This window comes from Ictalurus furcatus, chromosome 9 (assembly GCF_023375685.1).
Source record: "Ictalurus furcatus strain D&B chromosome 9, Billie_1.0, whole genome shotgun sequence".
NCBI classification, from domain to species: Eukaryota; Metazoa; Chordata; class Actinopteri; order Siluriformes; family Ictaluridae; genus Ictalurus; species Ictalurus furcatus.
The window spans coordinates 20,929,471-20,947,384 of record NC_071263.1 but is presented as its reverse complement, the minus strand read 5'-3'; the positions used below and the strand labels follow the sequence as shown (position 1 = coordinate 20,947,384).

At 37.1% G+C, this 17,914-nt stretch overlaps 1 protein-coding gene across 19 annotated transcripts in view; it reads right to left on the bottom strand.

The window, feature by feature from the left end:
* Nucleotides 1-17,914, bottom strand: part of ttll5 (tubulin tyrosine ligase-like family, member 5) — a 90,667-nt gene that overhangs the window by 57,811 nt on the left and 14,942 nt on the right. For 18 of the 19 annotated variants that reach the window (XM_053633866.1, XM_053633865.1, XM_053633872.1 and 15 more), the window contains 5 exons: nt 16,230-16,331; nt 14,729-14,820; nt 14,274-14,381; nt 2,820-2,901; nt 526-587 (listed from right to left, as the gene is read on the bottom strand). In XM_053633866.1, the coding sequence (XP_053489841.1) occupies nt 526-587; nt 2,820-2,901; nt 14,274-14,381; nt 14,729-14,820; nt 16,230-16,331 (446 nt within the window). Of the gene's footprint in view, nt 1-525; nt 588-2,819; nt 2,902-14,273; nt 14,382-14,728; nt 14,821-14,930; nt 15,036-16,229; nt 16,332-17,914 lie in introns of those variants that run through there. The other variant, XM_053633881.1, reaches the window with a different exon arrangement.

Below are 17,914 nucleotides of genomic sequence, written 5' to 3'. Positions count from 1 at the left end.
AAATAGTTTGCATAACTACCTGGTGTGGTTGGAAAATGATTCTGATCATTTGATCAGATCTGATCTGATCAAAACAAAAGATTAGAGGACAAGACATACCTATTGGACTACCCTTTCCTCCAGTGAAACTAACTGCTAAAGGTTGAACTGATCTGAAGTTTCCATTTTGCATGCACCTTTTACGCCGAGGATATCAAAAAGAACTTATTTATTTTCAGCAAAACATGAATGTCTCCACCTCAGCATCACTGAACTTTATTTCCTGCTCAATTTAGTTTTCTCCTCAGATCCTGGGTAACTCTAGCCTGCTGAAAGCCTTCTATTTGTTTGCGTAAATCAGGGTGTTTTACAGTACAGGAAAATTATATGTACATGAGAGTAAATTCAGTGAAGTTACTGAAAATCCTAATATGCTTTAGCTATGAATTTAATGGCATTCTCCAACTAGTGTTATGCGTAAACATTATGGATTGATAAAGTAATGTACAGAGCAGTGAGTATGAGATAACAAAAAAAGAAACTCACCCACAAGAGAAAACATATCTGAGATCATGCTGGCCTTTATTTTCAGGTCAAGAGGAGTATCACTAGAAATATCAAACAAAACACAACAGCTGAAATTAATACATTCAGTTAAACATACTATTATTATATCTGTCCCTCCAGGACTCTGCTATAGCAGAAATGAGTGCAAAATCATACAAATTAATTCCGCAATATTCGGAGGAGCTGGAGATCATTCAAATTACCGCAGATTTTCCACAGATTTGGGCCAAGACGTGTCATGTGACGTCATCACAATGCACATTCAGCCAAAGCTCTCTTCGATTCAAGTGCAACGAAAATGAGTGCAGCTAAAAGGTCGCATTTACCAACAAACATCACTGTGAAACACCGTGCAAAACAATTTTGTACAATTGCAATCTCGCCAATTCGAGTAGTTCTCCGCAAAAAAAAGCACAAAAAACTCCGCAAATTGCGTCGCAAATTTTTTTAAAAGCCGCTCCAATATCAAGCATTTTTGGCCACGACAATCACAAAAAACTCTGTGAAAACCTGTAGGGACTGATTACAAATACATACACACACATATATATTATATATATATATATATATATATATATATATATATATATATATATATATATATATATATATATATATATATATATATACACACACACACACACACACACACACACACGTTACATATATATATATAAAGTACTATATATAAAAGGTTCACATGAGGCCCTGTGAAGCCTGAGAGGATCAGAAATGCTGATATTTTCATCAAAATAGTAATAAGCAATAAAGGTTAGCTGGCTTTGCAAACTATGTATTTAATACATCTATACTCTAAGTCAGTGTTTTTGTCTACCAGCTGTGTTCTACAAGCACAGTGGAATGTTCTCATGTTTTTGTTAAAGGATGACAAAACTCATACACCATGTACTGTAATTCAAAACAGTCTTCTCAATGTCTATTTCATTTACTTTTGTAGTACTAGCCTCATACTGTTAGTCAAGCCAAAAGACAATATTGTTCTGTTGACATTTGGATAATTTACTGTACAATAGAGTTCGTTCCTAATAGCTACAACTTCAGTCAAAATTAAAATACTAGCTATGTTTAAGTACTCTTGCCAATTTACAAAAAAAAGCACTGCCAGCATTAATTAAGTCAATTAAAAAGCAAATAAGGCTCATATGAATATTACACAGCATCCAGATGAACCCCTTTCATTGCAAAGGCTGGCAGCGTAAGAATTATACATTTAACTGACATTTCACTTAAAAAGAGCAGCAAAGTCTATTTCCACAAGTCAAGTGAGGCTTTAAACAAGTTGGCCAAAAATTTATTGACTCTAAAAGAGAAAATGCAGGAAACAGGAAACTGTAACAGAAACTTGGGCTATTTTAAGATTCACTGTACAAAATGTTTATAGGCATGTTTACAGTATACTTACACTCAAAGTAGTGTTTGGGGGAAAACCCTTGACTCGTTTGAGACTTCATTAAGAATTTCTCTTTCCATTTGCCAAACCAACATAAACGCAGTCTTTGAGTCAGGGTTTTAACAAACTGCGAGAAATACATGGGTGGATCTAACCCACTTTTCTATGTTGAATCATTGGTTTTTAGTACAACACAGTTCTTGCAGCAACGAGGGATGCGTAGGAAATATCACCTTTGAGGGAAAAGTTGAACAGATATCTAATAAAGATTGCCAACAATGATTGCCAGCCTCTACAGGGTGGCCAGAAAGTCAGGAGACAATTGGTTTATCGAAAAAAAAAAAAAAAAGCTTGAACATGTAGAGAACATGTTGTAAATAATAAATACAAAATCAAAGTACATGTCGTTTACTCTCATTGGTTCCTGACGCTGTAGAACGTACAGCTTAATACAAAGACATTATCTCTGTTAAATCATTACATCAGAAGTCCCGCTGAGCCACCAAGGATAAATATCAGCCAAGTCTGTATTGAGAGCAAGAACATTTTGAATTTTTAGAACATATGATTAAATGCTATCATGATTTTCATCTGCACCAAAGAGGCAAAAATATAAATGTTTCCAAAAACACACGACTGGATAATAACCACAGAATTACATCAGTTAAAAGATTAATGAAATTAATACTAAATACATAAAAGACAATAATAAAAAGCAGACACATTTGGATAGAATCAGAGGCTACCAAATTACAACTTGAATCAATATGCTTAAATAAATGAAATGCAATATAAAATCCAAGCTGGAAAAACTAATGACACAGGAGTATGAGCTTATAGTGTCAAAACCGATGTCACTCACCATGCCAATGATGGAGAGAGGTTCACTTCCAGGAGCCATGGCTTGAGGTTGGAATCAATGAGAACATCAAAACCATACAATTCTGCAGACAGAAGCATGCACGCACGCACACACGCACGCACACACACACAATTATGAAATTAGCTTGGTGGATGGAAGCGCAGCCAACTTCTCAAACATGAAGGCAGCCACTGAAGAGGCCTCATCATGGCTACACAGGCTGCCTTGTGACAGCATGCATATTTCTGCTACTGATTAAGCGCATATTAAATATCCAATCATCTGAAGAATATTCTATTCCAAAGACGGTTACTAAGAAAAGCATGGATTAAATTCAATATACCCAACCCTAATGAAGGAGATTAAAGGCAGACCAAGATAAGAAACATTTACAGACGCACTCATAAACGCAATAAAATGTTATTAGATATATATTTTAAAGCAAAACTGGGCCAGTCTTCAAAGCCAACATGTGCAAAGATAAAGTCATGGCAAAAACATCAATATAAAATATGCTAGAATGTGCCTTTCATGAACTTATTGAAAGACAAAAAAAAACAAAAAAAAAAAAACATCTGTTCTGAGAATCACATAAGGGCTTCTAAATGTTAAACTCTAAAATGATTCAAATGGCATTTGAATTAGAATTTGAGACAAATGTGACCTTAGAAAAATATAGTACTTATGAAAGCCAACATCTGCAATGTTCTCACTCAGCCATGTCATCATCTGTTTGCCCTCTTACATTGCAGCAGATGCTACATGGCTATTTATTCTTACTCCTTCAATTAGGCTCCCAGCAATACCTCGTAACTGCTAGCCACTAAGCTTATAATCCTCATGTACATATGCTCACTGCTCTGGGATAACCCAGCTATGAAAAGCCACATGATGATAGACATAATGAAACAACACAGTTATATATGATACAAATCATGCTATAATTATATTAGAGTGTATTCTTTTATAAGTCCAATGTCTCCAGTTTAATCCTGAACTCGGGTTACTGTTAGTGTGGAGTTTCGTATGTTGTCCACGTGTCCGTGTGGGTTTCATCTGGGTTCTTGGGTTTCCTCACAATAACATATCAGTAGGTGGATTCATTATGCTAACTGCCCAGCTCTCGATCACAAAAATAATAATAATAATAATAAAATTAATAAAAATTGGATGTAACATTTCAGATTCACATCTATTTTCCCCACAGTAGTAATGAATCTTTGTGGCAATTATTAACTGGTCGCGCTCAGATCCTAATGGGATTCTAATTGAGGGGTACATGGAGGGCAAAGCCATTAAGCCCATAAATAAAAGACTAAAAGCCTATACAGTGCCCTCCACTAATATTGGCAACCTCAATATTGTTAAATATGAGCAAAGAAGGCTGTGAAATATTGTCTTTATTGTTTAACCTTTTGATCTTTTGTTCAAAAAAATCCACAAAAATACACTGTCCTCATGGATATCAAACAATTGCAAACAAAACACAGGTTTGTCCAAAAAGAAAATATATTTGTTAAATATAGGTGTGCAACAATTATTGGCACCCTTTTAGCCAATACTTTGTGCTACCTCCCTTTGCCAAGATAACAGCTCTGAGTCTTCTCCTATAATGCCTGATGAGGTTGGAGAATACATGGCAAGGGATCTGAGACCATTCTTCCATACATAATCTCTCCAGATCCTTCAAATTTCAAGGCTCATGCTGGTGGACTCTCCTCTTCAGTTCACCCCACAGGTTTCCTATGGGTTTCATGTCAGGGGACTGGGATGGCCATGGCAGGACCTTGATTTTGTGGTCAGTAAACCATTTTTTTTCCAACCACAGCCCATTTTAAGCTTTCTGGCAGAGACAGTCAGGTTTTCATTTAATATCTGTTCGACTCCACGATGCCATGTATCCTAACAAAATGTCCAGGTGCTCTGGCAGAAAAACTGCCCCAAAACATTAAAGAGCCACTACCATATTTAACCGTGGGCATGAGGTACTTTTCCATATGGCTACCTCTCTGTGTGCGCCAAAACCACCTCTGGTGTTTATTGCCAAAAAGCTCTATTTTGGTTTAATCTGACCATAGAACCCAATCCCATTTTAAGTTCCAGTAGTGTCTGGCAAACTACAGACACTTGAGTTTGTTTGTGGATGAGAGTAGAGGCTTTTTTCTTGAAACCCTTCCAAACAACTCGTGGTGATTAAGGTGACTTCAGATTGTAGTTTTGGAGACTTTCTGACCCCAAGACGCAACGAACTTCTGCAATTCTCCAGATGTGATCCTTGGAGATTTTTTGGCCACTTTACACATCCAATACAACTGGCAGTGTATCACTTTGGGCAGACATACATTCCTTTAATAATTATATTTACCTGAAAATTTGCAAGTGGCATGTAGAAAATCATATACATTTATTCAGACACCTTTCCTGACATCAAACACTGTATTTTGCCAAAAATAAACACAGACCTGAAATTGGCCTGAAAATTACATTTGGGATCTTAAAACTGCCTGTGTATTTTGTACGGCTGAATACGGGTGAACATTGACAGAAATATCATACTGTTGAAGGTACAGGTATGCTAACAAAATGCAAAAGAGTATAAGCATTTTTTATGTCTACAATTAATGTCTATCATATGCAAATTAATCTTTTTTTACATATAAAAAAATATTAACAATTTTTAAATAAATAAAAAGGGGGAAAATTAAATGTAAAATTGTAACTTTAATTACTTTAAGTAATTAATCTTTTTCTTTTGTTAATGATTTGTTAACATCTGTGTGTATATATATATATATATATATATATATATATATATATATATATATATATATATATATATATATATATATATATATACACACACACACACACACACACACACACATGCAGTACTGTGAAAAAGTCTTAGGCACATGCAAAGAAATGCTGTACTGCAAAGATGCCTTCAAAAATAAAGAAATTAAATGTTTCTATATTTAAAAAAAATACTATAAAGTACAGTAATAAACAGTAACAAATTAAAAAGTCACTATTTATTTTGACGACCCTTTGCTTAAAAAAAAAATAGCAGTCTCAGGTGGAATTAGTGCAGTTTTATTTAAGGAAATGAGCTGTAAGTTTTATTGAGCATCTTGCAGAACCAGACACGGTTCTTCTGGAGACTTTAACTGTTGCACTTATTTTTGCAGCAAAATCCAGCAACCTTCATTATGTTTTTTGTCTGAAAAGTGTCTCTGATGAAATATGCTGCTTTCTTTACTGACATACAAACATTTTTCTGTAACATTTCATTTTATGCTGGAAAACTAATGTTTGGGAATCTAAAATGTTTTTGCACTGACTCGATAATGTAGTCAGTAATGAAGTCATAAAATAAAAATCTATACCAAAGTTTATATATAAACATATAAATGCACACACACACACATTTAATTAGATATATAATTTATATCACAATATTGATATTTATTGTGTGAAATTTGTTCTAAAATCATCACTGTTGTCATGTAGCCATGACTTAACTATTTTATTTGTACTTGCAGCAGGATAATATCTCTATTACCTTTTAAAACATGTAATAATAAGACCTATGTTCAATTATAACCAATAGAAAATTGAAAACTAATATAAATACAAGTCTAATGAATCACCTTCAAGTGCAAAAGAAGTGGTCATATTTAAATAGCCATATTTCAATATTTACACAAACTTGAGTATACATTGGCCCTGTCCCCTTTAATGCCACGTCAAGGGAAAGCTGGAAAAGTATTTTCCAAGTGTGAAAAAGGCACCTGGCAATTCCACAGTCTCTGCAATATTTATCCCTATCTTAAGCCTCTCAGGCAGAGAGGGCTGCACAATAAAGCCCTTTTAGCAGAGAGGGAGTTCAAATGAACCCATTTTGCTCTCTCTGCTCTGGGATCTCACAGTGGAGGTGCTACTACTGGCAAGAAAATGTCTTTTTTTCGTGTGTGTGTGTGTGTGTGTGTGTGTGTGTGTGTCTCTGCATCAGTGATCCGATTTCATTGCGTTTCTCTCACACTACTTGATATGGCCTATAAAAGAGGATGATCACTGATTACTCGAATGCAGCTGCAACGCATCCCTCAGCACTTCATATGCAGGTCCTCCTTATCTTGGACACTGATTGGAAGATATTATCTAATAAATTTTTCAGGGAGTATGTCACTAATAATCCACAATAATCAATAATTCTCCTGTAAGTATCAAGTCTTGTGCAAAACAAACAAACAAACAAAAAAAAACCCTGTGACTTAAGCAAAAAGCCCAAGCTGTACAAACGCTCAGTTCAAGTTTTTTGTGGCTTCAATTTTCCTAGACCTCCTAGAACAAAGCTTTGTGCTCTGTTGATCACCTTAATCATGCAGACCATCACCGATATCACTTACTTTCCCTTAAACAAAGCGAACAAAAATGCTGTATCTAAATTAGTTCATCTTTTATTAAGTGGTGATTCTTGTCAGATATCAAGTTCCATTGCTATTAATTCTGCAAACAGTACAGCTATTTAGAAATGGGCAGCGTGATCCGATGGGACTGCAGATTGTATATAATACCCTGCCACGGACAGGAACGTCAGAGGTGGAAGAGATCATACAGTAGTTCTTTTTTCCCCTTACTTTCTATTTAAGTTTCCCTCACTTTCTAACAATTCAACTTTACGAGGATGAAATTCTACAAAGTTAAAAAAATAAATTCTTCTTTAGCATCTCTGCAAAGAAGAGACGAACATAACTAAAACCCAAGAGTCTGGAAAGATACACAGAATACACAAGATGATAAATGTGCACATAACCTTTTACGTTCCCTGGATGCCCTGCCACTTGCACACAAACAGACCTCAAGCACCCTCCACACACACATGCACGCACACTCCTCACCAAACTGCCAACCAAACTCCATGTGCTACACATTTTCCCTCAATTAGGAGCAGACGCCGGTCTTCCCCACTGCCTCAGCCCGCACAAGCAGACTTGCTCTCTGGCTCTTCACCATATACCAGGAGGCCTTATTAATGTAACCACAAAATATGCACAGTTAGGAAAATAAATAAATATCAACAAGGGAAGATCAAGAGCGAAGTGCTGTTATGAGCTTCTGGGCAATGGAAGAGAGGGAAGAAAGACTGAGCCTTGAATTCTATCTGAAAACCGAACTCACTGCCATAGCTACATAACAACGCAGCCACAGGAGCAATAACAGTGGTGTTAGATAGCAGTTAAGTGGGTGTCTCGAATGTTGTGACATCTGACATTGCTCCATCACTTCATAACAAATTGTTTTCTAATCAGCTTTGGGTGGCTTTTTATACACATTTTAACAATGGGTGGAGGCAGTTGCCTGAGGTCAGAGATGAAGTATCAACACTGCAATAAGAAACGTATGCTCCTTGCTTCAGACCTAGCCATTTGAGAAGGAATACTTTCAGTATACAAAAGATATAGCTTTGAATATTTTACTTGACAGTTGTATATGTCAACAAAACATTACATTTTAATTCAATTCAAACTGAATTTAGAAAATAGCACAGTATGGGTGATCCTGGTCAGTGGTCGTCAGCTGGTTGACCACAGTCTGGATGCAGACCCAGCAAAGTATTTCAGCAGAGCACAACAGGCACTTGAAAAATACTGAAGCAAAGCAGATCAATGTGTGGAAAAATGGCCATGCTAAGCAAGGGAGGTGGACTGCAATGGAAGAAGAATCAAATTAGTTCATGATCATATTCCTGCTCATTTTGAAAGCCACCTGACAGACACAGATGAGTCAGATGGTACATGTCTGATCGTCAGAGGATTATCAACGGAATAAGGGGGGTACAGGTTGTGCTGTGATCACTCACAAGCTTGTAGAGGTAGCTCAAGACTGGCACCATGTTCTAAGTAAGAATAGAGGATCTTATAATGGACTACTAACAGGTTTAGTCTGAGAGTCTCCACATCCCAGTGGCACAGGCTCGAGAATGGTATTGCCACCAGCCTATGTATATGCTAAATCAGCTGAGATTGTAGAAGAGTCTGTAGAAGAGTCAATATTTATGTATGGCATCCAGCAACCTCCCATCACACCATCATGGATGACCTGATTGTGATCCAGGCTTCAATAGGTGTAAATAAAATGTCAAAATCCACAGTGTTTAAGATAGGGAATACTGTTGATAAATTCTACCTCCTTACCAGCTACACTTCAATCACATCTATGACAGAGAAACTATGGAAGAGCTGTATGAATACAACATATTCATCTAAGCAACTGACCACAAGCTGGAAGCATGGTTGGCTGCTGTGGAGAAGTGTTTAGGTGAGGATACCAGCATAGCATTCTGAAAATCCTCTAATCCCTCTTAGCCCACAGCTCTCCACTGTGGAGACCTTAAGGATGTGGTCAGCAGATTCTACTCTATGTGGCCTCGACTACCACAAACCCTTAGCAGCATCGGTCAGTATGGCTGAAACAACAAACTGAATCAGCAGCCTGATGAAAAGATAGTACCGCTGTACAAGGGAAGTACTGTGAAAAGATGATCCCAGCAACCCAAGGGTTTCCTGGGTGGACATCATGGTGTGCTTGTTGGGACATTGTCTCAGGGTGGATCTGGACCTACTGTAGGCAATACCACACAACTCAAAGGCCAAGGAGGACAGAAGAACAATTATCCTAGTCTAAGAGAAAGTGAATGCCGCAATTGGTGCAGAAGTGCAGAACTAGAAGCTGAAAGTTTAACTTGGGAAGGAGCTTAAGAAAAAAAAAAAAGAAAAAAAAGAAGTATCTCCTGAGACCAGAGTTTCCTGAGACTAGTGTGCAGACAGTTTGCTGCCCCTATTAGGACCGATAGTTTACTGGGCATCATGTGGACCGAAAGAGGACAGGCATTAAGATGGTCAATTAAGGTAGCTGAAAGGGCCTTTACATAAATATCCTTACCTGGCTATCAACCAAAACTTAATCACCTTGGCTAGGTTGACTGGGAAAGAGTGGTGTGTTACCCCATCACTTGTCATTGTATTCATTTTGTTTGCATGAAACATGCCTCAACTGAATTACAGGCAGTCCCAAAAGGCTCCATACATAGGGGAAATTAACACTTTTTAGCAAAAAAAAACAAAACATTTTTCATACTTAGAAAAAAAAAAAAATATGTTTTTTCCAAATAGCCTTTGACAAAAGAAGAACATATTGAAATCATTCTCAAGGTTAGATCAGGAAGCTGTCACAAGGTTGTAATGCAGTGGTTTTCAAAGTGGGGGCCACCAGGGGGTGACCGGAGGGCCTCAACAATTTGGTATGAAAAATAAATTCTCACTCTCAGACAACCACACACACACACACAATCAATTCCTAATATAATGTAATGTAAAGATGTAAGATATAATTATTATTAATAAAAGGGGGATATAATCAGAAGTCTGTATTTTTAATGTGTTTTAAAGACATCTTGCAAAAGGGGGGCCTCGGTCAAATGTTAATGCCATTTGGGGGGCCTTGCCCTGGAAAAGTTTTGGAACCCCTGTTGTAATGGACTTTAACAAGAAACATGGTGAGCACATCACACACGACATTGCTAACAAACTTATTAACAAATTCAAAAAGACTGGAAGTGTTGCGGACCAAGCAAGAAGTGGACGTCATGAACCTCCACTGACGAAGGCACAACCGACCTGGTGCTGGAAAACACAGTCCCCTACTGTATGTATGAAGACTTTTGGGGCACCCTGTATTTATATACATATGATAAAAATTCAAGCAAAAAACTTTCTTTTTTCTAATTAAATTCAATTTTGTAGTAGTCATAGCAGGTCAAAACAAATGATATGAAAACCCATTATGCATTGTAAGTGTGGTGAGTAATAAAATAGGCTTTAACTTTGCTGATCAGGTCTACATAATGCCATCTGTTAATCAGCATGATGCTGTCTAACTGCCTGTCGATTAATCATGAGGTAGAATTAAAAGAATAATGAACTTAAGACATGGCTACCTGATAACTGACTTCCACATAGACGGCTTCTTTAAAAATACTCCTCACATCATATACAAAGAGGTTCACATAAAGAAAAACAAAAGATTTCACAGACAGCCACATATGTGCTCTACTATCTGCTAAAGAAATGGATTATCCATTCTATACACACTGTTTTGCGCCAACATACACACAGACACTCATTTCTTCACAGGCCATATAAACAATCTTTTTTTCTGCATCAGAGAAGAATAGGGAGCAATAAAGATTTAAGTTACAGAGGCTCATTCAGATAGGACACACCAGGAAACCTTGCTTAATGTAATAAAAATTATATTATAGTCCCTAAACGGTTGAGGGAATCGTTTAGCGAGTATCAGAATTATGTGTTTAACACCCCCACATGGCCCTCAACCAAATTCGGCTGAGATGGTACATAAACTGGGAAAACAATGGAGCCTGTTTTTTTGTAGACTACCTAATGCTTTCAGATCCTGAACTGAGTCTTATTTATTGTCCTTTCCATCATTGCTTGGTAATACTTGAGCAAAGAAAACACTGAGTTTTACCATTTATGTATGAACAAACTGCAAGATAAGTTCTATAAACGTGTGTGCTCTTTTACAGATTAAACTAATCATGTAGTGTTTGGTTCACAAAGTCTTAATGATAGCACATTCAAATGTTGTTGGATTTCATACACAAGTACAAAAACCTTTGGGATCAAGAGGAGATGGTAGAGAAGTGTGATCAGTGGAGAGTACGAGAGAAAAAGGGTCTATTCTGACTGACCACCTTTATCCTTTGATGAAATACTTCTATCCCAGTGGGAGTGGTCTCGTCCAGGCTGACGATGCATAACACAGGGTATGAGTTCTCACTGAACGGTTTGACGAGTATGAAAATGATGTACATATGCTATGGCCTTTGTAGTCACCAGATCTCAATACAACTGAACACATATGGAGGGTTTGGACTGATGTGTTAGACAGAGCTATCCACCACCACCATTAAAACACCAACTTACAGAATACAGTCTGTACAGGATTTCACAGAGTTTCTTTTTTTTTTGTGATCGTTGCTTGATTTTGCTGCAGGTCTTTCCAAACTTGCAGACTTTTAAATGCTTTTGCTGTGGAAAACTACATGAATTGCCAAAAACGCAATTGCACAAAATTGTTTTGCACGGTTTTTTGCAGTGGTGTTTGTTGGTAAATGAGACCTTTTAGCTGCACTCATGGTCAATGCAGATGAATCGAAGAGGGCTTTGCCCGAAGGCACGTTGTGATGACGTCACATGACGCGTCTTGGCCCAAATCTGCGGAAAATCTGTGGTAATTTTGAAAAATTGCAAGCTCCTCTGAAAATTGCCGAGTTTGCTTGATTTTGCACTAATTACTACGATCACAAAAAATCAGGAAATCCCGGAGGGACTAAGAATTACTTTTAGAGGAATGGAGTTCAGCGAAACAGAAAGAGTGAGCAAACTTGGACTACAAAGTAATACGTAGCTTATATTTGAATTCACTCCGCATCTGTAACTGTACAGTTTTTCTGAGTATCACAAGAATGGGCCTGTGAGAGTAAAAACAGAGAGAGTAACAGCTGAACAGTTGGGAAGATGAATTGCAAGTCGAGCTCTATAAAACGACCCCTGTCCTCCTTGACCAAAGCAGTGTGTTTTCTTTGCACTGAAAGCATAGCTCAGCATCTGTGCACTTGGCTTTAAGTCTTTCCGCCTTTCTCTCCTCTCTTGCGTTTCCATAATATTGCAGTGCTAAATTATATATTTGGTTGTACTAACAGTAGCACAAATATGAGTGATGTGAATGAATTGTGCTTATAAACACAAACTGATTTGTGCATATTTATAAGTTAAAAAAACAAAAGACGTTATGGGTGTAAATCTGAAGTGGATATATGCACTTTGAAATATATTAAATAACAAAAACACAAGTGTCCAGAATACTAATATCCCCTCATTGTACAGGATATAGGGTACTTTTTTGACAAGCCAAACTCTCTGTCTCTCTCTTTCTCCCATGTCATTATTCTGTTTTACAGTAAAGACCTGTTGTTTTTGTACTATCATCTGTATCTTGCCATATCTATTACATTCCAGTGACGTCTGCGCCTGCATAAACTGCTCATCTTCTGTCATGCACTTTTCTGACGCAAACTTCCACTGACCCCACAGCCTGCCATACGCATTACCACAAACTCACGCTGTGGGCTCACTGACAGCTCACCAGGGAATGTGAGAAAAAAGAAGAGAAAGATACCATCTTTATGAGGGTGATTTTCAGATAGTGTAGCTTAGAGCTGGTATATAACATTTGCCATCTAAACAACCAACACTTCCTAGGGAATTATTATGTCTACAAACATATAATAGTGCTGAAGGGATGATAAATGGATAGAGAGAGGTGGAAGCGAGAAGGAATATTAAACGGGTAGAGAGAAACAGGAGGGGGGGACCCTGGGAGGCTTAGACAACGCAGTTTAAGCTCATTCCAATACCATTCCTCTCAGCTCTTCGAGGGATTGACAGAGAAAAAGGAGTACGAAGTGAATGCCAAGGGGAGAGAGGGGGAGATTAACAGATACATTGAGCCAAAAAAAAAAAAGGAGTGAGGGAGAGAGCCATTAATGCCAATACTAACAGAGGTAATGGCTCCAAAGGAGAAAAAAATATTCACACAGTCCTGATGCAATTCAGTATTAAGAGATCTAGAAATAGAGATCTGCCTTAAACACAGTAGTCCATATTCTCAGAATAAGCAAACTACACTTTTCTAAGTTTAGAATGAGTGAATTGAACAGTATTTTCATTAGCAATGCATTTTCAACAACTTATGACGAGTAAAGATGGTGTTTGCTGCAGAAACACATCGGACACATGGTGACTATCAAATTTTATTACTGTTTCAGATTCCAGATGTGGTTTTCATCATCAATCTACTTTTACTGGTTAAAATGCCTTATTTAAAAATTAAGTCCAAAGAGTTCATTCCTAAGAAGTGAAAAAAATATGAACTTACATGGAGTCCAAGAAAACTGCTGCTATCTCACAGCAGCATTACAGTCTCGATTAGTACGGACTAATATTAGTAGAATTTTTATTATTTGTTATAATTCTGCTTACTTATTGGGCTGCTAAACAATTTGCAGAGAAACGTGTTAAACTTCAACTCAGTAGTTGACACCTCGTTATAGAATAGAATGAATATAGCTTACTGGCCAAGTATTGCTAAGTGATACAAGCCATGAGTATAGGAATTTTCTTATTACCTAAACCTTAAGGATCACTCGTTTTATTTCAGCTGAAATGGGGCAAGGTAAAATGTTCCATGATATAGCAGGGAGGGGTTATTGAATGCGAACACCTCTTTACTGTAAACAAGGTTGAAATCACAATTTTACTTTTTTAGATAATGCAATAAGAGGCTAGGTCATTTTCTAATAGGGCTTACCAAAGCAGTTGTTGCGATGAGGGACAAACATCTTGCAGGCAGTAGCAATCTGTAACTCTGCACTCAGCACAGCTTTAATGATCAGGTCCTCTATCTGACCCATCAGCACTGACACACAACAGAGAACACTGCATGTTAGTCACACACACTGGAGACAATCTAATTCTAGTTGGATTCTCAAAAGATATGCCTTATGTAACCCATATTAAAATGTTAATTAATCATAGAGAGGTTTAATATTGTGTTTTGGTATTTGACGTTACTGAAATGAATTATAGGAACAAATCAGCAAGGCTGAATGGTGAAATAATTTAACTACACATGCAAATTCTTCAAATCCCTCATTTGTTTCTTAACATCATATTCACCGTTATATTAGCCATGCATGAAATAATAGTATTTTCCAGTATAACAGAGCAGGTGAGTGTGATCCAGTAACTTTTGCCTTTACTCACATGTGGTGTCCTTTCCCTCCTGTTTTAAATACCTCAGCATTGCACTCATGCTCCATTTGTTCCCATAATCCTCTACTTCAGGGTCATCACAGCTGAAAAGGAAGACAGGGTCCTCAGTGTCTGGCTTTGCCAAAACAGCACTGAACAATGAGCAAAGTGTAACAATGTTGACATGATTAACAAACAAGGGGGATTATCTCACATCTGAGGATGCATTCCATCTCCACTTGGGAACAAGGAACAACAGTGAGTGATTATTTAACTGTTCATGACAGCTAAAATCTTTTCCAGTTAGTGTCACATTCATCTACAGTCATGTGAAAAATAAGTACAATTATAAGTACAAAAAAGCAACATGGAAATTGTTGCTGTTTTGACATATCTGGACAAGCAAACATTTGATAAGGTGATGCACGCTATCAAATGATACATAAAATGGACATTTTGAGGTAATTTTCATGAAGAAACAGATCAGTCACATGGAAAAATTAAGTACACCACTACATTTATCACACCTTCAAATCCATATAATTTGAATCAGGTGTTCAAGATTGGGTGACAGTGATCAGGACCTGCTTAGGAGGATCTTATTTATACCCCTGTCATATCTAGTGTCTGGTGTTCCCTTTGCTATTGAGGTATGTGGTGTCATCATGCCAAGATCTAAATAGTTCTGTAAGGTCTTCATAAAAAAAGGTTGTGGATGCCTATGAGGATAATAATCCTAAGCACACTAGCAAATTCACCAAGGAATGGATCAAAAAGAAGAAATGGAGGGTTATGGAATGGCCTAGACAAAGCCTGGATTTGAATCCAATTCAAATGTTTTGGGGGGGGGGGGGGGGTGTTTGAAACCAGCAGCGCATGCAAGAAAGCCCTCAAACATCTTGCAGGGGGCAATACTAGCATCTGAGGCCAAGGGTGTACTTACTTTTTCCACAGAAGAATATCACATCTATTGAGATTTCTGTTGAATAAATGTTTTTTTAAAGCTATTTTCCCTTGTGGTTTTGTTAATGTATATCAACTTTATTAATAGGCACTGTTTCAAAGATGATCAAATATTTCCTTTTCCAAATATGTAAAAAAAAAAAAAAAAAAATTTTTTTAAATATAAAAAAAACCCCAACAGTTTACATGGGGTGTACTTATTTTTTTCACATGAATGTAAATCTACTACATTAACTAACTCAGAAAGGAGTTAAGAAGAAGACCCCATAAAGCAAAAAGGTGTACAATGTTCTGACATCTAGTTTCAAACTAAATACTACTTTTTAACATTATGAACTGAGGCCATGTACAGAGAAACAGGATTAGACTCTGCCTTTCATTCAAGTCCAGGAGAGGCACTTGATACACACGGGCCTCTAAACAAAGATCTGTCATGTTATAATTGTACATGTATGTAACAGGATTTGGTCCAAAACATGGTCAGTTTTAGCTCTCAGCACATAGAATGGGAAGAATAAACAGACCCGAGTTAGAATCAATTCAACCTTACCTGACATAGTCACTGCTCTTCTTGTTTACACTGTAGTTGGTGAGGTGCATGAACTGGTTCTTGATGTTCTTCACAGCATGGTCATACTTCACGGTAGCAAATCTACAAATCAAACAGAGGAAAGATCTAGTAAGCAAGGGAGGCTGGACCACAATACACTTCAGTGAAAAGCAACACACTTCAGACAAGTGATTAGACACACAGTACCCTAATATTCCTGATTTAAAATGATTTATGAATACAAAGACGAATAAGCCTAATAACTGTAATACTCGTCTCATTGAGACTGCAAAAACAAAGCTAGACAAAAAGAAGTCGGTTTTGATCCAGCATCGAGACCTGTCCTGTAATGCGCTCCAAATGTGCAAATGGTAGAGAATTGCATATTACCAATTAAATGAATTATGAACACATTTTAACTATATATTTTTTGTTCTTCTCTCAAGGTAGAACTCTGTCTTGTCAGTGTACAGTACTGCAGTATTTCACGGAGTGGTCACCACATGAAGAATAATGGGAATTTCCTGGCATAGTGAACTCTTGAATGCTTGCAAAGCCACTGGAATGTCTAAGCTAAAAGTTGGACGCAAAATTCTGCCAGAATTTAGGAAAGGTAGTTAATAATGGTTAATATAAACTGATGCATCACTCAGTGAAGGCCAAGGCTAATAGTGACAGACCAACCATTTTACACATTGCCCCAGTCAACCTGATCTCTCAGTCTCCTGCCACCACCCCTAGCCAATTCCTAACCAGAGCCAACTGCTTTATTTCCTCAAAGCCGTCTTTGGAGCCTTTATTACGCAGTTTGCCCTACCAAATTAAGGAACTAAAAAAAAACAAATAAATCAGCTACAAATGTGACTGTAAATCTTTATTAAATAAAACAATATGACTACTGAATAACCTGTCTCACTTTTGATGGCGCATTTGTGGATTATATAGAAATTAAAACAATACAAAATCATTACAAATTAAAAGAAAAATTGTGCATATTGCATCATGGATAAAATTATAATGGCTAATAAAACAATGAAAAATGAATCGTTTTATTTAACCAGAAATGTTCCTGCTGCCATCTAGTGGTCATATACACCTCATACAAACATAAAAGTGAATACTTCAATGAGGTAGCGGTGAAATAACTGAATGACTACTTCTGCTGCTATATCCATGTGTCAATATTTAACCCTCTTACCCCTAAGTTCCCACAGTATTATGTCCCATAACCCTATATTCTCCAGAGAAACAGCACGCCAACCCTGAGTTCCTGGGCCAAAATCAACATTTTAATTTTAACATTTTTAGGCCTTGAAACAACTTATAATAATGTATTTGTGTAATATTACTTTGAAAATGAAGCAGTTCAGTGTTTTTACTCCACTTAGAGCACAATTCTTAACTAGAGAAATTACGAAAAAATGCTCGCTAAAATCCTTCTACTCCTTTAGAAGTACCATACGAGCATCAGCGTGGTCAATGCCTTTGAATCAATTCAAGTAAATAACAAATAAATAAATGCATTTTAGTGCCAAAAGTCAAGTTTCTGCTGATAATCAGACCAGCAGGTGCTGTTTTTACGAATGCACAGAGATGGTCACGTTATGACTCCAGACCCCTGCAGTGTCAGTCGCACTGGTTGATGCTGAAGATGAAGACGGATCAGGGTCTGAATCAGGAGAGTT